The 23,201-nt window shown below is 38.2% G+C and overlaps 1 protein-coding gene and 1 pseudogene across 4 annotated transcripts in view; both read right to left on the reverse strand.

Moving 5' to 3' along the window:
* Positions 1-23,201, reverse strand: part of ATAD2B (ATPase family AAA domain containing 2B) — a 194,084-nt gene that overhangs the window by 130,783 nt on the left and 40,100 nt on the right. For 2 of the 4 annotated variants that reach the window (XM_064363892.1, XM_064363889.1), the window contains exons 3-11: positions 19,326-19,375; positions 18,816-18,969; positions 16,697-16,799; positions 15,735-15,843; positions 14,609-14,650; positions 12,769-12,885; positions 10,378-10,453; positions 3,279-3,377; positions 1,384-1,495 (exon numbers count right to left, since the gene is read on the reverse strand). In XM_064363892.1, the coding sequence (XP_064219962.1) occupies positions 1,384-1,495; positions 3,279-3,377; positions 10,378-10,453; positions 12,769-12,885; positions 14,609-14,650; positions 15,735-15,843; positions 16,697-16,799; positions 18,816-18,969; positions 19,326-19,375 (862 nt within the window). The remainder of the gene's footprint in view (positions 1-1,383; positions 1,496-3,278; positions 3,378-10,377; positions 10,454-12,768; positions 12,886-14,608; positions 14,651-15,734; positions 15,844-16,696; positions 16,800-18,815; positions 18,970-19,325; positions 19,376-23,201) is intronic. The other 2 variants (XM_064363891.1, XM_064363890.1) reach the window with 1 other exon arrangement.
* LOC105717916 (phosphoglycerate mutase 1-like) lies at positions 6,675-7,436 on the reverse strand (annotated as a pseudogene).

Consider the following 23,201-nt stretch of genomic DNA (forward strand, 5'->3'; position numbering starts at 1 on the left):
TATATATGCAATTCTATTTGATAACTTATTTTAAATATCTCATATGAAAGTCACTTACATTGTATAGAGAGATTTATGGGAACAAAGAAAAAAATATATCAAATAAATTCTTGGTTATGAAATAACTTTAAATACCCTCCAAAATAAGATACTACTAACAATGAGAAAGAATCTACCATGTCCTCTGAGTCTTGTGTCTGTTTTCATGCTACATACCTTCCCCAGGTGTGATCGATCATCCATTTTCCAAAGTGACCCCACAGCTCTTTATATTGATGACCTGTATCTGAATTTCTAGTCCAGACATTTCTCCTTAGTGCCAAACCTAAGTAACCAATTACCTACAAGGTGCTTCCACTTGTGGTATACCTCAGATACCTAAACATGTATTAGTTAAATATAACTAATTAAATCATATCCCTGACTCAAATATTTATTCCTCTTCTTATGTTCCCTACTCAGAGAATTAAGCCATTTCCCATCCAGTCCACCCATTATCTACCTAGTTGCTTAAGCTAGAAACCTGGGTAATACTCTCAAGTTGTACCTTTCCCTCATTCCCAAAAAGCAATTAATTCACCAAATTCTGTCATTTCTGAATTCAATCCTCAATTCTTTCAAACCCAGTTACTTCTCATCATTATCCTTCTTTCTTTCTTTCTTTTTTCTTTTTTTTTTGAAATGAAGTCTCACTTCGTCTCCCAGGCTGGAGGGCAGTGGTGGAATCTCAGCTCACTGCAACCTCCGCCTCTTGAGTTCAAGCAATTCTCCTGCCTCAGCCTCCAGAGTAGCTGTGATCACAGGCACACACCAACATGCCAGGCTAATTTTTGTATTTTTAGTAGAGACAGGGTTTCACCATGTTGGCCAGGCTGGTCTCAAAATCCTGACCTCAGGCAATCCACCCACCTTGGCCTCCCAAAGTGCTGGGATTACAGGCGTGAGCCACTGCGCCTAGCCCATTATCCTACTTTCTACTATGACCACTACTCCAGATTACTAGACCACAGCAACATCCAGTCTCCCTAATGCCAGCCTTGCTTCCCCCAAATTCATTAACTGTATCATAACCAGAGTGATCTACCCAAAATACAAAATCATGAAACTAGGCAATTTCAACAACAGCCCATTGTTCATCGTGGTTTATGAAGCCTTGCCCCTCATAACCTTCTCAGCCTCATTTCCTCTCTATTACATATTCCAGTAACACTGAAATGAAAATACCTAAGCACCACATGTGACTAGGGTTTTTAGGCAAAGCATATATGTTGAAACATTAATAATAGTCATATCTGAATTTTCTAGTTCTACTATGTGCTGCTTTAGAAACAAGAAAAACGCTTAAAAAATGAAATCGTCTAGAAAAACATTTACAAAACTTACTGATTTATCAATGTTCATTGGATCAACATCAGCCAAGCTTGCACCCACTTTCACTCGTTCTCGGAGAATACCACTAGCTAAGTCCTCTGCTCTGAAGTTCATAGGCAAACATCTGAAATTTATAAAAGTCCAAGTAAAATTGCATTACAAGTTTCACATTTTTTATGTCAAAATAAGTTTACATCTTTGATGTGTCTTCATCCTTCTCATAACCCAGAAAATAATATCAAAGGATTTCATATTTTTGCTCTACTTTTCTTAAATTCTTGTCAATGGCCAAAATTTAAGTTACTCACTAGATAAAGCAAACAAGATCATTAATCTATTTGCTCAAAGAGCCCAATCTATTCCATTTTAGGAAAATATCTTACATACCTGATATCCCATGTTATACAACTATAAAATAAAAATAAACCTATAAGTACTATAATATATGAGATTAAAATAAAATCAAGCTGTTGATTGATTTATTAATTAAGACAAGGTCTCACTGTTGCCCAGGATGAAGTGCAGTGGTGCAGTCACAGCTCACTACAGCCTCAACCTCCTGGGCTCAAGTGATCCTCCCACCTCAGCCTTCCAAATAGCTGGAACTACAGGCAAGCACCACTATGCCTGGCTGATTTTTTATACAGACAAGTCTCACTATGTTGCCCAGGCTGGTCCCAAATTCCTAGGCTTAGCCTCCTAAAATGCTGGGATTACAGGCATGAGCCATCAGTCCAACCTTTATTACAATATTTAAATTTATCCTCAGATAGTACATGAAGATGTCTACTCAGTTATATGATTGAAAAAACTGTCTTTCCCTTCTGTTCAAAGAAACTAGAGATCATATCTTGAACACTAAGCTTTATCTTTTGTATAACTAATCTTGAACACTAAGCTTTATCTTTTGTATAACTACCTTAAGAGAGATCTCTAGCTATCTAAAATCCTATACTACATTATTTAACACATTATTTAATACAATACATTATTTAATTTCCCTGAATATAGTCAACTTCCTCTTTTAACCTTGGGTAAACACCAAACAATGACATTAACGGCCTCAAAAATTCTAGCATCTATAATGAATGAACTTCATTGAAGTTTCTGAATCCTAATTTATAAAAATATATTATCAAAGTAGATTATCAGAATAGTTCAGATTAAATAAGCATTAAATTCTTTTATTTAAACTTGGATTTTTCTCTTCATTTTCTTTCCATCATTCACATGAGAAATTCTTTTTTAGTATACAATCTACACCAATCCAAACTTGTTTCCAAGACCGGCTATTGAAAACTTGGTATTTCTACAATAAATAATAATTTGACACTTTAATCATTTGCTCCTCCACTGAAAATTCTTTGAGGTTTTAGTGAGCCAAACAGTAATCAGTTAGTTACCCTAGTTAGGCTTCACTAGAGGCACTTGTCCAACCAACAACAAAAACGAAATAAATTTTTCCAATAAAAATCCAAAGTATCCTGAGATAATTCTATTAGAAACCATGTCTTACTCTGATTGCTATGGTACTGTAATCATTATAAGCACCAAAAATCAACCTCATTAAATGGATTTAGATAAGAGAGGAGGTACAGGGGAAAAGACAGACACTCACATAAGTTGGCCTCTCTGTTTCCCTTAGCTCTCCTTACTTTCCCTCTCCACAAATTATTTTATCATAAGTACTTTCAGACTAAGTGATTATGGGGAAATTTCCCAAGGTTAGATTTCTACTGGAAGAGAAACTAAGTAGAAACCAAGTCAATGTCTTAATCTAATCTAAAATAAGTGTTGAATATCAATGTTATCAAAGTGGCTATACGATATAGATAAGAAACTCACTAAAAAAACCCCATTATTTTTCCTTTTTCTACCATGAAAATAACACTAAAAATTTTACTAACCTATTTCTTGCTCTTGCCATGCTCTTTGATTTCCTTCTTTCAAAGCGTTCCTCATCAGAAGAAGTTGTGTCACTACTATGAATGGCATGCTTCTTTCTCCTATTTAAAAACAGTAAAATCCTTAAAACCATTATCATAGCAAACAACTTTTTAAAACACACTGTAATTACATCTACAGTTAGTAGAAAATTCAATCAGCAAATATTTATTAAGATTTTTGCTCTCATACAGTTTACATCAATGAAGTATAAAGGTAGAAAGTTCTGAAGAGAAAAAAAAAAGGCCAGCACAGTAGCTCACCCCTGTAATCCCAGCACTTTGGGAGGTCAAGGCAGGCGGATCACAAGGTCAGCAGTTGGAGACCAGCCTCGCCAACATGGCAAAACCCCATCTCTACTAAAAACACAAAAATTAGCTGGGTGCGGTGGCGGGCACCTATAATCCCAGCTACTCGGGAGGCTGAGACAGGAGAATTGCTTGAACCTAGGAGGCAGAGGTTGCAGTGAGCTGAGATCATGCCACTGCACTCTAGCCTAGGTGACAGAGCCAAGTCTCCATTTTGAAAAGAAAAGAAAAAAAGATTAGGAAGCCTAAAATTTTTTGAAAAGAATAATTCAGGAAGGGTCAGTAACCAACTTTTTTTTTTTTTTTTTTTTTTTTGAGGCAGGGTCTTACTGTCACCCAGGCTGGAATGCAGCGGCAAGCTCAGGGTTTACTACAGCCTTAACCTCTGGGGCTCAAGCAATCCTCCCACCTCAAACTCCCAAATAGCTGGGACTACAGGCACATGCCACCACACCTGGCTAATTTTTGTACTTTTTGTAAAGAAGGGGTTTTACCATGTTGCCCAAGGTGGTCTCAAACTCCTGAGCTCAAGCAATCTACCCGCCTCGGCCTCCCAAAGTACTGGGATCACAGACATGAGCCACCACACAGGGACAGCAACCAATTTAAATTACATCCAAATTTAGCGAATATCTGTCATTGTTTGGTAAATAATATTAGAATCTCAGAAAAAAAAAGTTTGTCTTTTTTTTAAATTCTATCTTTCCCAAATAGTCACAGTCTAGACATTTAAAGAACAAAGGAAAAATAATACACTGAGTTACAGAGGACAAGGGCTTTCACTTTCCACTTAAGATATTTCTATCCTGTTTGAACTTCTTAAAAAACACATAAAATATTTTGAAGAAAAAAATAGTTTATAACCAGAACTATTATGGAAAGATTAGGTAATATGCCAGGCTAAAGTCATCACGAAGGAGAAATAATACTTAATAAATGTCAGATTATTAGTATAACTAATGATATCTCTAAGATACCTAAAAAATACTATAATAAAACCACCATCAAATTGTGTGCTTACAAAGTGTTCAAACTGATACTTAATAAATGTCAGATTATTAGTATAACTCATGATATCTCTAAGATACCTAAAAAATACTATAATAAAACCACCATCAAATTGTGTGCTTACAAAGTGTTCAAACTGAGTTCATCATATCCAAATCAAATGCTTCAATCACTTCTTTTAAATTGCATATTCAGTTAGCAGTTCCACTAACAAGTAATTTGCAAAAAAAAAAAAAAACCCAAAAATCCCTTTTTGCCCACCACATAATCACTGCCTGTAAATATCCCTTATGTCATCTTTTTCTCCATCCCTACCTAGGTTTCACTTACCACCTGCCTAGCCATTTAACCATCTCAGCTCTGCTTTATTTAAAAAAAAAAAAATTGTCATGATCTTACATCAGATCTTGTTATTCCATGAACTGCTCTCCATCTCTGCAATTTTAAAATTTAATGGCCTACTCTTTGAACACAACCTCCTAAAATACCAACTCTCAACTCATCAAGGCCTACTATGCCTGAGCACCCATTGACTCACAGTCAACTCCTTTCGTGGCTTCATTTCCTGTCAAGCCTCACAGTAAAACCTATTACTTCAGTTTTTAATCTTCTTACCTGACTCTGTCTCCTTTTTCTTCCATTATACTTGCTAAATTCCAACCCTGTACCAATCCAAGTAATGGAAATCCACACAACCAGACAAGCTGGAATCACTGTCAGTAATTTACTACAAGCACAAATAGCCTTCAAAGATGTCCCAAAATCTGTGCATCTGTACTACACTCCAATGCCCACATGTCTCATTAGCAACCCAGATTTTTTCAAGTTCTTCTTGAGATTCTTAACCCACCTCCTACTCTTTCTCTGCTAACCAGAATCCTTTTACTACCTTCTGCACTCATTTTTTTGTGGGGGAAAACGGAATTGTTTCTGTTTTCATTTTTGTTTTTAGATAGAGGGTCTCACTGTGTCACCCAGGCTGGAGTGTAGTGGCATGATCATAGCTAACTGCAGGCATGTGCTCCTGGGCTCCTGCAATTCTCCTGCCTCAGCCTCCCAAAATGCTAAGACTATAGGCATGAACCACCACCATGCTTGGCCCTGCATCAATTTTTTTTTAATTGCACATCACTCCTATATTATACTGATCTGGAAAAAGGATTTAGTACAATTATATTCAAATGAAGACTGGACCCATGTGGCAGGGCCAAGAAACTAGAACATGATTCAGAAATCGTCAGTGAAAGACACACTTGGACAGGACCAAGAGGCATTTCACTGCCACGAAACAAGGCAAGGGAGGGATTCTAAAACACACAGCAGGAAGCATTCCTACCCCTCAGAGGTCAAGAAGCTTATCCCATACTGGTATGAGGAGTGGCTTATTTTCTGACGACCACATGTGGGACTATTTCAGCTGCCATGAGAAACCCCAGAAGGGTTATTGTTTTGTATTATTTATATATACCACACTTTTTTTAAAAAATAAAAGTAAATATAACACATAAACTAAATTCAGGATTAATCCCAACCTTCTAGAGCCAGCTCCTCTGGGGTCAGGGAGGAAACAGTTGTTGTATCACAATGCAGGTTACATTCATCTTCCACTGGAATGACTAGAACTTCTCAGCAGTGACCTGACTACAAAGAACACAGGACTGGCTCCTGGGGGCAGACAGGCTCTCTTGTTTCTCCTCATTGGTCATGGCTTAGCATGGTTCCTCCCCAAAAGTCCTTAGTAAACAAAGCACTCATAAAAACCCAAGTCACTACCTTTAAACTCTCTTGGACAAGGAGAGCTTTTCCACAGCTTGGACTGAGAACCCAGTGCCCTAGAAGTGCTATTCTGACTAGATTGTATGAAGAGAGTGGGTGCAGGAGACAAAACGGCTAACATGAAAATGGGAGCCACTGGTCCCCATCTGCAGCTACAACTCAAGATGTCTACAGATGTGGTCAGTGTGACATGTGCAGGAGAGAAGGGCGGATGGACACAACAGGCACGGAGGGTGCTCCTGGGGACAATAGCCTGCCTGCTGGCCTTCACTTCTTGGTCTCACCCTGGGCAGCCACAGCTTCCATGGCTTTACGCATGGTCTCTTCATCCCCAGGAACTACAAGCACCTGATGGGCTTCAAGTTCTTGTCCAACTCATAGCCAATGGGAATACCAGTCGGCAGGTTCAGCTCCATGATAGACTCTTCAGAAAGACCCTCCAGATGACTGACAATGCCCCATAGGCTGTTGCCCTGGGCTGCAATCAGTACCCATTCCCTATCCTTGACCTGGGGGACTATTTCTTCATTCCAAAAGGACAGAGCTCTGGTAATAGTGTCCTTCAGATTCTCACTGGAGGGTAGCAGATTCTCTGTGAGGTCTGCATACCTGTGATCCTTACTAATGTTGCTGTAGAAAGGATGGTTGGGCTCCATTAGAGGTGGTGGAACATCATAGGAGCACCTCCAGATCTTCACTTGGGCCTCATCATGCTTTGCAGCAGTTTCGGCTTTATTGAGACTGGTCAGACCCATAGTTCCGCTCATTGAGGCACCAAGTCCTCACTACAGGCAGCCACATCTGATCAATGGCAGCTAGCACTGTCCAGAGGGTCCGGATTGCTCTCTTCTACACTGAGGTGAAGCAGATATCAAACTCACAGCCAGGATCTCGCAGCACCTGCCTGCCACACTTCACCTCCTCATGGGCCACTGGGCTCAGGTTGGCATCGTACCAGACGCTGAAGCAGTTCTCCAGGTTCCAGGCACTGTTGCCGGGCCAGATCAGCACCAGTTTGTAGGTGGCCATGGCAGTGGCTTGGGGAGGCCCTGAATCACTTTTTGATGCTTCCCAACTCTTCAGGAAGATTGTTGCAAAAATTATCTACTTATTCTTTGCAATTTTGATATTTATCCTCTCCTCTACTTCTTTCTCCCCATCAGGAAAGTTCCCAAGTTTATGTGTGTATTGGGCCTATAATATATAGAAATGTAATAAATTTGCCAATAACAGCACAGAAGGAAGTTGGTGGGAGCAAAGTTGTATTAGTCTAAGAAAATGACTTCAGTTGGTAAACTGAATGCATAAGAAAAAAACCAAGAGAACCAAAAATGGTAAATCAATTTCAAAGCTAATATAGCAATACCTATAAACATATAGTCATCCCTCAGTATATACAGGAAAATGGTCCCAAGACCCTTGTGAATATCAAAATCTGAGTATGCTTAAGTCCCTTATATAAAAATGGTATAGTGTTTGCATATGGCCTACACACATACTCCCATACACTTTTTTTGAAAATTTATCAAAGACTTAACGTTGAGTTACCTCTCATATATTTTAAATCATCTCTAAATCAATTATAATACCTAATACAACACATATGCTATATAAATAGTCAGCTTGCTGTATTTTTTGTTGTTGTATAATTGCCATTTTTTCTCAAATATTTTTGAGGCCTGGTTGGTGGCATTCACACATGGAGAACCCATGGCTAAAGAGAGACGACTGTACTTGCGAATATTTCTTCTAGCAGCTTCAGTAAAAGCCATTAAATCACATGAAGTAATAATTCCAACAATGTATTATTAGATCTGTAACATTTTTAGGTGTGATACAAATAGTAATACAACAAAAGGAGTGGTATACATAATTTCCCTGCAAAGAACTGAAAAGCCAAAATTCTAGTTGGGGCCAGGCACGGTGGCTCATGCCTATAATCTCAGCACTTTGGGAGGCTGAGGCAAGCAGATCACTTGAGGTCAGGAGTTTGAGACCAGACTGGCCAACATGGTGAAACCCCATCTCTACTAAAAACACAAAAATCAGCCAGACGTGGTGGTGCATGCCTGTAATCCCAGCTATTCAGAAAGCTGAAGCAGGAGAATTGCTTCAACCCAGGAGGCAGAGGTTGAAAAAAAAAGAACTTAAAAGCCAAGGAGTTGGTGGTTCATGCCTATAATTCCAGCACTTTGGGAGGCTGAGGTGGGCGGATCATTTGAGCCCAGGAGTTTGAGACCAGGCTGGGCAACACAGCAAAACCTTGTCTCTACATAAAAAAAAAAAATTAGCAAAAAAAATAAAAGCCAAGGAGTATATATATACACAAAAATATACAAAACTAACTCAAACCATATACAAACATTAACTAAATAAATCAAAGACCTAAACATAAGAGATATAACTATTAGAGGAAACCACAGGAACAAATCTTCCTGACCTCGGAGTTGGCAATGGATTCTTAGATATAACAATAAAAGCATAAGCAAAAAATAAAAAATAGGTAACTTGAACTTTGTAAAAATTAAAAGCTTGGCTGGGCACAGTGGCTCACGCCTATAATCCTAGCACTTTGGGAACACTTGAGCCCATGAGTTCAAGAGCAGCCTGAGCAACATGGCAAAACCTCATCTCTACAAACAATGCAAAAATTAGCTGGGCATAGTGGTGTGTGCCTGTAGTCTCAGCTACTCGGGAGGCTGAGATGGGAGGACTGCTTAAGTCCAGGACACTGAGGCTGCAATGAGCCAAGATCATGCCACTGCACTCCAGCCTGGGTGACAGAGCAAGACCCTGTCTCAAAAATAAAAAATAAACTTTTAAAAGTAGAAACCGTCCTTTGTTTCTACTTTCTTCTAAATGTGAAAGAAAGGATAATTAGGGAGAAAAAAGTATCAAAGATTAACTTGAGTCAATGCTTCAAATGAAAGCAATATGGGTTGCTCAGATTCAACTCTGCTAAGAGACCAAAGAGCTATGTAGCTTCAGGGAATTAAAAAATAAACTTTTAAAAGCAAAAACTGGCTGGGCACAGTGGCTCACACCTGGAATCCCAGGACTCTGGGAGACCAAGGCGGGTGGATTACTTGAGGTCAGGAGTTTGAGACCAGCCTACCCAATATGGTGAAACTCCATCTCTACTAAAAATAGGAAAATTAGCTGGGCCTGGTGGTGCACACCTGTTATCCCAGCTACTCAGGAGGCTTAGACAGAACTGCTTGAACCCAGGAGATTGAGGTTGCAGTGAGCCGAGACTGCGCTACTGCACTCCAGCCTCAGCAACAAAGCAAGACTCCATCTCAAAAAAAAAAAAGAAAAGAAAAGGAAAGGAAAAAAAAAAAAAAGGCCAGGTTCAGTGACTCATGCCTATAATCCCAGCACTTTGGGAGGCCGAAGCAGGTGGATCAAGAGGTCAGGAATTTAAGACCAGTCTGGCCAACAAAGTGAAACCCTGTCTCTAATAAAAATACAAAAAATTAGCTGCGCGTGGTGATATGAGCCTGTAATCCAGCTACTTGGGAGGCTGAGGCAGGAGAGTCATGTGAACCTGAGAGGTGGAGGTTGCAGTGAGCCGAGATCATGCCATTGCACTCCTGCCCGGGCGACACTGTAAGAGTCCATCTCAAAAAAAAAAAAAGAAAAAAGAAAAAGAAACCTTCCTTTGTACCTACATGTAAAAGAAAGGATGATTAGAGGGGAAAAAATATCAAAGATTAACTCAAATTAACGCTTCAAATGAAAGCAATATGGGTCACTTAGATTCAACTCTGCTAAGAGACCAAAGACCTGTGTCGCTTTAGAGAACGTAACTGTTAAAACAACAAATATTCCAAGCAAACTGTGAATCAGGAAGACAACAGTCACACGTAGGATGATAACTATTCGTCACTAATTAAAGAAAGAAAGATACAATTAATCTCTCATTGACAAATGCATATACTTCCTCCTTTCAAAAGCAAACAAAACTTACCTAATATGGCTTCTTCTTGCTGGAGATCTATGAATATCAAACAGTGTGTTTTCTCTTTTTTTTTGATGAGCAGGTACTAAAAGGGAAGCAAAAAATAATAGAGAAATAACTAATAAATTGATAATGTATTAAAGGAGTAGAAATGACTTCTGTTAACTTTTTAAATAAGACCTAGTCTTGTGTCTTCAAGTATAATGCTGTCTAGAAGCAAAACAAAAATAAAAATTTTGTGGCAATACTCTGAAGTTGCAAATAAATATTCTAAACAGATATTAGCTTAATCTTTGTGACTATGAGTTAGACAAAGATTTCTCAGATACATGGTCCATTAAAAAAAATTTAGCACAATCTATTAAGAAAAATTTTATAGTCTGGGAACAGTGGCTGACACCTGTAATCCCAGGACTTTGGAAGGCCAAGTCAGAGAGAACTGCTTTGAGCCCAGGAGTGGCAGGAGAGTGTAATCCCAGCACTTTGGGAGGCCTACACAGATGGATCACCTAAGGTCAGGAGTTTGAGACCAGCCTGCCAACATGTGAAATCCTGTCTCTAATAAAAATACAAAAATTAGACAGGTGTGGTGGCACATGCCTGTAGTCCTAGCTACTTAGGAGGCTGAGGCAAGAGAATAGCTTGAACCCAGGAGGCAGAGGTTGCAGTGAGCCATGATTGCACCACTGCATCCCAGCATGTGCAACAGAGTGAGACTCCATCTCAAAGAATAAATAAAATTATAAACTTGTGTTCTTCAAAAGATACTATTGAGACAATAAAAAAGACAAGCCACAGACTGTCTTGTCTTAAAAATATTTGCAAATTACATATCTTTTCAAGGTCTAATATCCAGAACATATAAGGAATTTCAAAACTCAATAACGAGAAAACAAACCCGACTGAAAAAATGGCAAGAGATCTCAACAGACATTTTACAAAAGATTCATCACTGTCAAAAAAAAAAAACACATGAAAAGATACTCCAGCACCATTAGAGAAATGCAAACTAAAACTATAATAAGTAACTGTTAAAATTAATTAAATAGTCTGAGTATACCAAGTGTTGGCAAGAATATAGAGCAACTACAGCTCTCATACACACTCTTAGTGAAAATGGTATAACCACTTTAAAAAAGAATTTGGTAATTTCTTATATCTCATCATAAAACCCAGCCTTTCTACTCCTTGGTATTTTTTAGAAATATAAAAACATATGTCCACACAAAGACTTATAAACGAATGTTCATCACAACTTTATTTCTAATAGCCAAAAACTGGAAAGGATCATAATGTCAATTAACAAATGAATGGATAAACAAACTGTGATATATCCACACCACAGAATGATACTCAGCAATAAAAAGAAATACACAGCTGGGTTCAAGCCATCACAGTGCTTTGGGAGGCCAAAACAGGAGGATTCCTTGAGGTCAAGAGCTCAAGACCAACCTGGGCAACATAGCAAGACCCTGTCTCTACAAAAAAAAAAAAAAAAAACTAATTAGCTAGGCATGGTGCTGCACACCTGTAGTTCTATCTACACAAGGTGTTGAGGTAGGAGGAAAGCTTGAGCTCAGAAGTAGAGGCTGTAGTGTGTTATATCTGTGCTTCTGAATAGCCACTACACTGCACCATGAGCAAAATAGAGCCCTTCTCTAAAAGATAAACTTTTAACTTTTTCCTTCTCCCAGCAAAAATAAAAAAGAAAGAAAGAAAGAAACCAAGTTATTGGCCAAGCTGCAGCCATATACCATTTTTGTGACCTTGAGTAAGTCACTTAACCTCTTGGACCATAAAGATATTTTCCCTAGGCAGGGCGTGGTGGCTGACACCTGTAATCCCAGCACTTTGGGAGGCTGCGAACACCAGCCTGGCCAACATGGCAAAACCCTGTCTTTACTGAAAAAATACAAAAATTAGCCAGGTATGGTGGCGGGCGCCTGTAATCCCAGCTACTCAGGAGGCTAAGGCAGGAGAATTGCTTGAACCTAGGAGGCGGAGGATGCAGTGAACTGAGACCATGCCACTGCACTTCAGCCTGGGTGACAGAGCGAGATTCTGTCTCAGAAAAAAAAAGATACCTTCCCTAAAGAACTGCTGTAAATTGAAGTGCTCAGTAAACTATATAGTGTAATACAAAAAGCATGTGCAGTATTTATTAAATGCAAGCTTCTATAAATAAAATGAACATGTTGTACGTAAATCAATTCTGCTACCATGTACTTTGACTTTGTTGCATGTGTGTGCACAGAAGTATATGTAGTAAAAGATACAGTGTATAAAACCCGTAAGAGATTTCCTTCTTTTAAATTTGGCAACATTAATATTTTTAAAAGCAGTGGGGCAGAGTAAGTTACTCAACTACCAAAAAGAAAAAAGTTATTTAGAGTTGCCTACCTATTGGAGGTGCTTGGTATCGATCCACTGTTTTTCTCTGTCTCAGATTATACGGTCTATCATTTTCTTCTCCTTCTGCCTCTTCAACTTCTATATCTCCATCCTCCTCTTGAGATTCTAGTTTCACACACACACAAAAGAAAAGAAAAAAGCACTATTTTAATTCAAAAGGATTAGTCTACTCTAGAAGTGAATATTTACACTTTATCCATTATTGTTTCTGCACAGGTGACATTTAAGTGCCAATATATTATATAGATGTAAAAGAAAATGCTTTCCCTGCCAATGATCAACATAATTATCTGCTAAATAAATTAATGTGATTATATGCCTGTAACCCCAGCACTTTGGGAGGCTGAGGAGGGTGGATCACGAAGTCAGACATTTGAGACCAGCCTGGCCAACATGGTGAAACCTGGTCTCTACTAAAAATACATAAAAATTAGCTGGGTGTGGTGGCGCATGCCTGTAATCCCAGCTACTCAGGAGGCTGAGGAAGGAGAATCGCTTGCACCCAGGAGGCAGAGGCTACAGTGAGCCGAGATGGCACCGTTGCACTCCAGCCTGGGCACAACAGAGCAAGACTCCGTCTCAAAAAATAATAATAATAATTTGGCTATAGCTACAATATAATATCTAAGTACAGTTAAAATAAAAGTATAGCTGGATGCAGAGGCACGCGCCTATAGTCCAACTACTCAGGAGGCTAAGGCAGGAGGATGGCTTGAGCCAGGAGTTTGAGTCCAGCTTGGGGCAACATAGCAAGACTCCATTTCTTTTTTTTTTATTTTTCATTTTTTTGAGACAGAGTCTCTCTCTGTTGCCCAGGCTGAAGTGCAGTGGCATAATCTTGGCTCACTGCAACCTCTGCCTCCCAGTTTCAAGCAATTCTCATATCTCAGCCTCCTGAGTAGCTGAGGTTACAGGCGTGCACAATGCCTGGCGAATTTTTGTATTTTTGGTAGAGACAGGGTTTCACTATGTTGGCCAGGGTGGTCTTGAACTCCTGATCTCAAGTGATCCAGCCCCCTCAGCCTCCCAAAGTGCTGGGATTATAAGGGTGAGCCATGTGCCCAGCTTCTATTTAAAAAAAAAAAAAAAAAAACCTCATGAAAATTAATAAGCATATGGACCCCCAAATGCAATATGTAACTTTTTAGCCACAAGAATTGTCAATATAATACAATCATATTAAAGCATAGAAAAAATATAAGGCTAGCAGAATACTCAGGGAAGTAGAAGACTAAAACTGCAAAGGGCTGGACATGGTGGCTTACGTCTATAATCCCAGCATGTAGGCTGAGGCAGGAAGACTATTTGAGCTCAGGAGATTGAGACCAACCTGGATGACATACTAAGACCCCATCTCTATAAAAATTACAAAAGATTTAGCCAGGCATGATGGCGGGTGCTTATGATCCTACCTACTCAGAAGGCTGAGGTAGAAGGATCGCTCGAGCCTGGGAGATCAAGGCTGCAGTGAACTGGGATTGTGACAATGCGCTTCAGCCTCAGTGACAGAGTAAGAAACTTTCTCAAAAAAAAAAAAACTGCAAAGGACTTTATATTTTACTCATGACATCTGAAAGCATTATTTGAAAAACTTCTGTTGTTAGGCTGTAGAGCTAAATTGACAAATACAGTATTTATCCAAATAATACTATAACATATTTGTACCTAAATAAATTTTATAAATATCCAAAACATTACTTTTTGAAAAATGACTGTACAATCACAGTATTACAGGCAAAAATTCTAAATATGGTGTATCTACTTTGGAAACTCTACAAAGATGTTCAGTTAATGAAAAGGCAAAAATTACATTATAAATCTGTCTCACCTATACTGATTTTCTCCAAAGGAAGCAATTTAGAGGTTCTAGCTGTAACAACAATAATATTTGCTCAATAAAGTACCACCTCTTCAAAACTGGCAAATAAAAATGTTAACTACAGAATTTAAAAAAACAGTCTTCTCAATCTAAACTACACAAATAATGGGAACTAGTAGGATTCCCCTTACTATGCTTATACCAAATCTTCTGAAAATCCATTTCAATAAAGATTATGCCAGGCCGGGCTCACGCCTGTAATAGTAGCACTTTGGGAGGCCAAAGTGGACAGATCACCTGAGGTCAGGAGTTCAAGACAAGCCTGGCCAACAAGGTGAAACCCCATCTCTACTAAAAATACAAAAATTAGCTGGGTGTGGTGGCGCACGCCTGTAATCCCAGCTACTTGGAAGGCTGAGGCAGGACAATCGCTTGAAACTGGGAGGCAGAGGTTGCAGTGAGCCAAGATTGCACAACTGCACTCCAGCCTAGGCAACAAAAGCCAGACACTACCTCAAAAAATAATAATAATAATAATAATAATAATAATTAATGGCTACAGAATTAAATCCTATAGGTGTACTGATCACCAAATTATAACTCACAGGGCCAATGTGCTACTGTCACGTTCCCAGCTCCAGCACTACAAGTTCAGTCTGGGTTATTCAGTTCGGAACCCATCAAGGCCTCAGAAAAGAACAGTATAGTACCCTTCCACTGGTATTAGAAGTCTCTCTAAACTTTACTCTTTATTCCTCAGACCATACCTAAATTTGAGATCCACATAATCAGAGATTTAGAGGCCATGGATAGCAAAGTAACCTTCCAGTTAGAAGGTGCCTAAGTACAAAAAGGCCTCACCTAAGAAGCAAAGGAGCCCAAAGAAAATCCCATACCAGATGGCTACTAAAGAAATATATTACGTAATGCATAATGTGCAGTTAAAAACATTTTTCCAAATGAAGGAAATGAAATTCAGATTGCCAACTGAATTTAAATTATATCAAATTAATATAGACCTCTAAATCCAAAAATCACCTTCCTAGCAATATTTTACATTTATTACTTGTATATTTTATTTTTCTTCCCTCCACCTGAACTTTCTAGCATTTATTTCAAAAGGTGCTTTACAAACCTTCTTCTTCACCCTCAGTAGAAACTTCATGATGATTTTGTATCCCATAACTATTTCTTCTTAGGGACTTTCTTCGCCTTTTAACTCTTGAATACATATCCATGTTTTCCTTTTAAAGAAAGAAAATCTGTCAAATAGTAACATGACATTTATTCTCCACTATAAAAAAACAACCCAATGGTACATACCTGAGCAATTAAATTTATTGAGCACCTATTTGCATGCCATAGATACCTGAAAATGGAGCTTCCTAAATTCAATAAATATAAGGAATAAAAGGGAAAAAACTTATAATAAATCTACAAAAATGTAAAACTCATAATGCCAGCAACATACTTCCTCCCTCAAGCAAATTACAGCCTAGTAGGACAGAAATAAGACAATCACAGGTAATTATAAAGAAAGTAAAATAAGTTAATTGCCATAAAGAGAAGTACAAAGTCTCTAGAATCCAAACAGAAGACTCTCCTTTTGTTATGGGGTAAAAGGAAGGGAGGCAGTATTTGAAATCAACCTTGAAACAATGGTAGGACTGAATCGGTCACTAACTAGGAATATTAACAAGAGTAAAAGTTATAGGAACAAGAATGATTTGTTTATACTTAAGCAATGGTGTGTGAGAAAACAAAAGTTGAAGCCAGATCATAAACGTCAGTGTTTTTAATAAATTCGGTGCACAATAAAAAATTATTAATGGTTCAAATCAGAAAAGTAACAGAATCAGAGCTGCACTTTAAGGTGACTCATCCAGCAAAAGTGAAGAGAGTTTTTCTTGGGAAGGTTGTAGCAAGAGGAGAATGAAGAAAAGAAGAAAGCAAGCAATAAAACCCAAATTAAGTTGGAAATGAACAAGAAGGAATAGTTGTGCTAATTCAAAAACATACAACTGTTGCATTCTCCCTTTAAATTCCTCAATTAAAATAAAAAATATTTACAAAGATTGCTCCAGCTAATATACTCACAAATTCTGTATCTGTCCACATTCGAAGTCGCTCTACTTCTCCCGACCGACGATTCCGTCGGATGTTAATGTTGTCCATTTCCTGTAGTACAGCTTCAGCAGTACTAAAATCATATGATAAAATCAGGATTTAGACAATGGTGGCACCATATACATAAAAAAGCTCTTTGTGAAACTGTAATCAAATAATCTCTGATATGTAACTATAAATAACTTGTTTTTCTTTTTTCTTTAGATAGGGTATCCCTCTGTCACCCAGGCTGCAGTACAGTGGCCTGTTCACAGCTCACCGCAGCCTCAACCTCCTGGGCTCAAGTAAACCTCCCACCTCTGCCTTCCGAGTAGCTGGTACTACTACACTGCCCAGCTAATTTTTATATTTTTGTGTGGAGATCAGCTTTCACCATGTTGCCCAGGCTGGTCTTGAACTCCTGGGCTCAAGCGATTCACTCACCTCAGCCTCCCAAAGTGCTGCAAGTACAGTAGTGCACCCCACCACATCCCAATTAAATATCTCTTTCATAACAGCATCCATCATCAGAATACAGTGCCCAGTAAGAAAAACAAAACCAGGACATCTTCTACATATTAAATATTCATTAAAATAAAACTTTTTAAATATAAGGTTTTGTTAATAAAGTCCCAGTTAAAAAAATCCATAATGCCCCTACAAATAATTATCAGATATATGACACTGAAAAAATACTAATTCAATCTTTTTATTGGAGATAGTGTTAAGAAATAATAATACTGCATAAAATAAAACAATTTGTAAAAAGTTTAAAGTCAGTGTAAGGTTTACTGGAAAGGCTTTTTTAGAAATCTGAGTAGAACACTGACATTCGAGAAACACATGCTATTATCTTAGCAATTATTTTTCCTTCAGCTCACATCTATAATTTCAGCACTTTGGGAGGCCAAGGCAAGTGGATCATGAGGTCAGGACATCGAAACCATCCTGGTTAACACGGTGAAACCTTGTCGCTACTAAAGATACAAAAAATTGGCTGGGCATGGTGGAGGGCGCCTGCAGTCCCAGCTACTCAGGAGACTGAGACAGAAGAATGGCTTGAACCCAGGAGGCAGAGGTTGCAGTGAGCAGAGATCAGGTCACTGCACTCCAGCCTGGGCAACAGAGTGAGACTCCATCTCAAAAAAAAAAAAAAAAAAATGGGGGGTCTCACTATGTTGCCCTGACTAGCCTTGAACTCCTGGGCTCAGATCTTCCCACTCATAGCTCCTGAGCAGCTATGACTCAGTCTCCAGCCACCATGCTTGGCTATCTTAGCAATTTTTTTTCTATATTGTAAACAAATACTTATATAACAGGTACTATGCATCTAGATACTGATCTAAGTACTTAACAACACTTAAGTTTTAAAAATAACTTAAGCCCACATATGATGTTACTACTGTAGAACACAATTTCCTCTGTCAAATAGGGATTATAGTGACCACCCTCTCCAGACTGTTGTAAGGATTAAGCAGGATGACATATTATCTGAGAAAAGTTTTATAGATGCAGATGTTGAACGGATAGTCAGCTTACTCACTAGCTAAGAGACTCAATCCCACATACTCAGTCTCAAAACATCTTCAATTCAAAATCTTGACTATGTAAAACTACTATTCTACTATTCAGTATAGCCAATAATGAAACAATCTTGCTTGAAAATTATCAAAAGCATAAGTGTCTTATCAAATGACAATAGTAGTGAAGATAAAAGAGCTTAAAAGAGATGAGAAAATTAGTTATTGCACAAATTATATATTAAATTGACTAAAATGACTAAAAAACTGACAATCACTGCTAACCACTGTTAATTCAAATTAAGATGAGTTTTCCTGTTTTTGTTTTGCTCTGTTTTTTAAAGCAGAGATGAGATCTTACTATTTTGCCCAGGCTGGTTTTGAACTCCTGGCCTTAAGTAGACCCTCCCACTTCACCCTTCCAAACTGCTGAGATTATGAGGTGTGACCCACCACACCCAGCTTCAAGTTAAGTTTTAAAAGAACTGTATTTATCGCTAAGTCCTTGCTTATGTTATTTTTTTAAAACATAATTATATTAAAAACCAAATAATTAAATGAAACTGCTTAAACTACATAAGCATTCATACCTATTTACTAGTTGATCAAATAACAAACTCTGGTTCACGCTTTCAAATCTGTTTTTCCTGGAACGACAACTTTTTCTGACTTCCATGTCACCATTTATACAAGAAAGGTCCCCATCTCCCTTCTTTTCCCCTCGAAGGGGATGGCTTCGAAGGGCTACAAAAAGAGAGATATTTACATTTCAAAGTACAGAGTATAGAAAGAAAATTTTAAAAAATTACTTTTAAAAGCCTACAAAAAGTTGAATATAATCTCTTAATTGGCTTTAATATTCAATAATCTAAAATTTCTATAAATTTTACAATCTGTCATAAATAATTTAAATTATTTCAGGTATGCTGATTTCTCAAAGTTTAACAATTACATACATCTTTTTTACTATGACTGAAATTCAGCCATTTCCAACTGTATGCTCAGCACACTATTAAATCACTCTATTTTTCCCCACTTTAATGCTTTCTCTAACATTATAAGAATTTTAATACTAACCAGTTTCATAATAGAATACTCACATAAGCTACTATGTCCATTTGGTAATGTAGCACCAGGCTGAGAAGTTAACCTAGAACACAATTATATTTAATATGCAAACACATCAATATTTGTTTATATAAGCAAGAAATGCAATATTGCTGGAATTATTTCAATCTTTAAAACTTTTTTAAAAGTAAAGATAACTTTTTTACTGTAAGATTGGTAATATGCCAATTAATAAAATATATGAGCTAGTTAAAAACCATTTCATTACTTCAAGAAAAGCTTAAATAACAGATTATAAACTAAGTTTACTCTGTCATCAACTCCACAAATTAAAATTCCAAAAAAAAAGGCTTAAACTTAATATGTACCATAAAATTAACTAGAACAATAAGTAGCAATGGTCACAGGCATTAACTATTGGTTTTGGTTGATGAAATAAATTTCAAACAATGATAAATTTATTAACACAATAAACGGTAAGAAAAACATGCTTGAATACCAATATCATTTAATAATTTCTTCAAAGTATTGTATTACACATTTAAACTGACCAATGAAAACAGCTTATTTATCAAAAGAGCCATTTTACAATTCTCTTTTGGGTGGAAGAAGAGAAATACAAATAACTGGAAAGATACTAAAAAAGGCCATCAAAACATGAGGACTAGGAAAAAGTCACAATACTTCTTAGTATAGTCAGAAAGTTCAAAAGTAAAAACTAAATTGCTGCGTAATAAAAGAGCTGTCAATGCAAACTAAGATATTTTTGAAATATCCAATAATTATTAGTTTTGAAGATTAAAAAACTAGGGAAAGGATATCCAGAATATCATAAATACATATGACTGTCTTCTATCTATGTGGTTTGCACAAATTTTTTAATTAATCTAACATTTTTGGTTACTCCAGCACTCTTCATGCTAAATTATAAATATATTGTATATCACAATACCCCTGGCCCAGAAAAGGCCGCAGTTAAAATGACTAAAGGGTATAAACAAAAACTCAAGCCAGGTGCAGTGGCTTACACCTGTAATCCCATCAACTTGGGAGGCTGAGTCAGGCGGATCACCTGAGATCAGGAGTTTGAGACCAGCCTGGCCTCTACTAAAAATACAAAAGTTAGCTGGGCATGGTGGCGGGCATCTGTAATCTCAGCTACTCAGCAGGCTGAGGCAGGAGAATTGCTTGAACTCAGGAGGCAAAGGTTGCAGTGAGTGGAGATCGCTCCACTGCACTCCAACCTGGGCAACAGAGTGAGACTCCATCTCAAAAAAAATAAAAAACTCAAACTACTATGCATCTTCAGAGTGTCAAAAAAAAAAAAAAAAAAAAATTCTAGCTCCCCTTTCCTCTAGAAAACAACAACAAAAAACTAACTTATCCTAATAAACTATCTCTTGGAGAAAATTTCACTTTTAGCACTATTGTATACAATGCACATGTTTCTACAGGTATATGAGTTTGACTATAAAGTAACAAAATGATTAGGCCAGGTGCAGTGGCTCACGTTTGTAATCCCAACACTTTGGGAGGCTGAGGCAGGTGGATTATGAGGTCAGGTGTTCAAGACCAGCTTGACCAATATGGTGAAACCCCATCTCTACTAAAAATACAAAAAAATTAGCCAGGTGTGGTGGCACGTGTCTGTAATCCCAGCTACTCAGGAGGCTGAGGCAGGAGAATCGCTTAAACCCGGGAGGCGGAGATGGCAGTGAGCTGCGATCATGCCACTGCACTCCAGCCTGGGCGACAGAGCGAGACTCAAAAAAAAGGATATAATACAGGTATTCTTACAATGTTGCCATTGCACAATGCATTTCTGGAACTCTTGAGAATCACTCTCAAAATTCACTTTATTATTTCAAAAATATACTTTGTCTTTAGACCCAACAAAGCATTAACTCAGCTTGGTCACTTTATTCTCAAGTCTTGGCACCAAATGAATTCTCACTGTACACAAAGCCAAATGGTTGGAATTTTACATCACTTGAATTGTTCAAAAGAATAAGATGCAGACCCTAAGGTCATTCCACAAAAGAAATCTAAAACTTTTCGGAACAATGGCAACATCATTGGGGAAAAAAACACAATAAGCTTTTTGTCTGCTCTACAGAAGACAACGCTTACTTGGCTTTTATTGTTACTAATGAAAGATCTGTTTTAAGAAAAAAGAAAAAAAAAACTTGTTCTTCAATTGATCCAATCACCTTACAGTCAGAGATTATTATTATCATTGTTTTGTCATCATCATTTACCTTTATAAAAGGGAGAGAGAGTGAAAAAGGAGACATGACATGAAATACATGAGCATATTAAGAGATATTAACATACTGAGGTTTTTTGTTGTTGTTGTTGTTGTTGTTTGTTTTTGTTTTTTTTTGACAGTCTTGCTCAGCCACCCAGGCTGGAGAGCAGTGGCACGATCTCAGCTCACTGCAACCACCGTCTCCCGAGTTCAAGAGATTCTCCTGTCTCAGCCTCCTGAGTAGCTGGGATTACAGGCAACAGCCACCGTGCCCAGCTAATTTTTGTATTTTAGTAGAGATGAGGTTTCACCATGTTGGCCAGGCTGATCTTGAACTCCTGACCTCAGGTGATCCACCCGCCTCGGCCTCCCAAAGTATTAGGATTACAGGCATGAGCCACTGTGCCTGACCTATGAGATTTTGTAAGGGTTAGCCTGCTTAGACATACGTGCCTAAAAGTTTCTGTATTACATCAATGTTCTGAAAAGTTGGTCACTTAAATTGAGCAGGTAGGTTTGCTCTTTTGTTTTTTTAAAGGAAGGTAGGTGAGTTGGAGACTTTTTTCCCTATGTCCCTGTTTCCTGAATTTTTATTTATTATTTATTATTTTTTGAGGGGACAGAGCCTCACTCGATCACCCAGGCTAGACTGCAGTGGCTCTATCTCCTTGGCTCACTGCAACCTCTGCCTCCTGGGTTCAAGCAATTCTCATGCCTCGGGCTCCTGAGTAGCTGGGATTACAGATGTGCGCCATCATACACGGTTAATTTTGTATTTTTAGTGGAGACAGGGTTTCACCATGTTGGCCAGGCTGGTCTCAAACTCCTAACCTCAGGTGATCCCCCCCAACAACACATCTCCGACTCCCAAAGTGCTGGGATTACAGGCATGAGTCACTGCACCCAACCCTGTTTCCTGAATTTTTTAAATGGAAACGGTTTCACTTTACATTAGATGATTATTACATTATAATTTTCTACAGCTTTAATTATCTGGGGCACACATCATTGCAATACCAGACTTAAAAATCACATTTATCTGTAATCCCAGCACTTTGGGAGACGGAGGTGGGTGGATCACGAGGTCAAGAGATCAAGATCATCCTGGCCAACGTGGTGAAACCCCATCTCTACTAAAAATACAAAAATTAGCTGGGTGTGGTAGTGGCCACCTGTAATCCCAGCTACTTGGGAGGGTGAGGCAGAAAAATCACTTGAACCTGGGAGGCAGAGGTTGCAGTGAGCCAAGAGCGTGCCACTGCATTACAGCCTGGGCAACAGAGTAAGACTCCATCTAAAAAAAAAAATCATATTTATTCTCCCTTTCCCATATAAACTCAAGGCACTTAATGATTTAAGAAGGTTATAAACCTCAATTCAGAAAAGCCCCAGTTCTGACAGATCTCACTTAACCACTAGCACTCCTCAATTCTAATATGCCTCAGAAGTCCACATAGGTGCTTATACTTTTGCCTCACCTCACTACTTCCTTATTACTTAACCACAAAAGGAAATTTTCAAGCATGTTACATTTGAGTATAAATTTTTTTTTTTTAGACAGAGTCTCACTCCGTCGCCCAGGCTAGAGTGCAGTGTTGCAATCTCGTCTCACTGCAACTTCCACCTCCCAGGTTCAAGAGATTCTCGTGTCTCAGCAACC

Source organism: Aotus nancymaae, unplaced genomic scaffold (genome assembly GCF_030222135.1).
Source record: "Aotus nancymaae isolate 86718 unplaced genomic scaffold, 86718_ANA_hifiasm-v0.15.2.pri h1tg000057l, whole genome shotgun sequence".
Lineage (NCBI taxonomy): Eukaryota > Metazoa > Chordata > Mammalia > Primates > Aotidae > Aotus > Aotus nancymaae.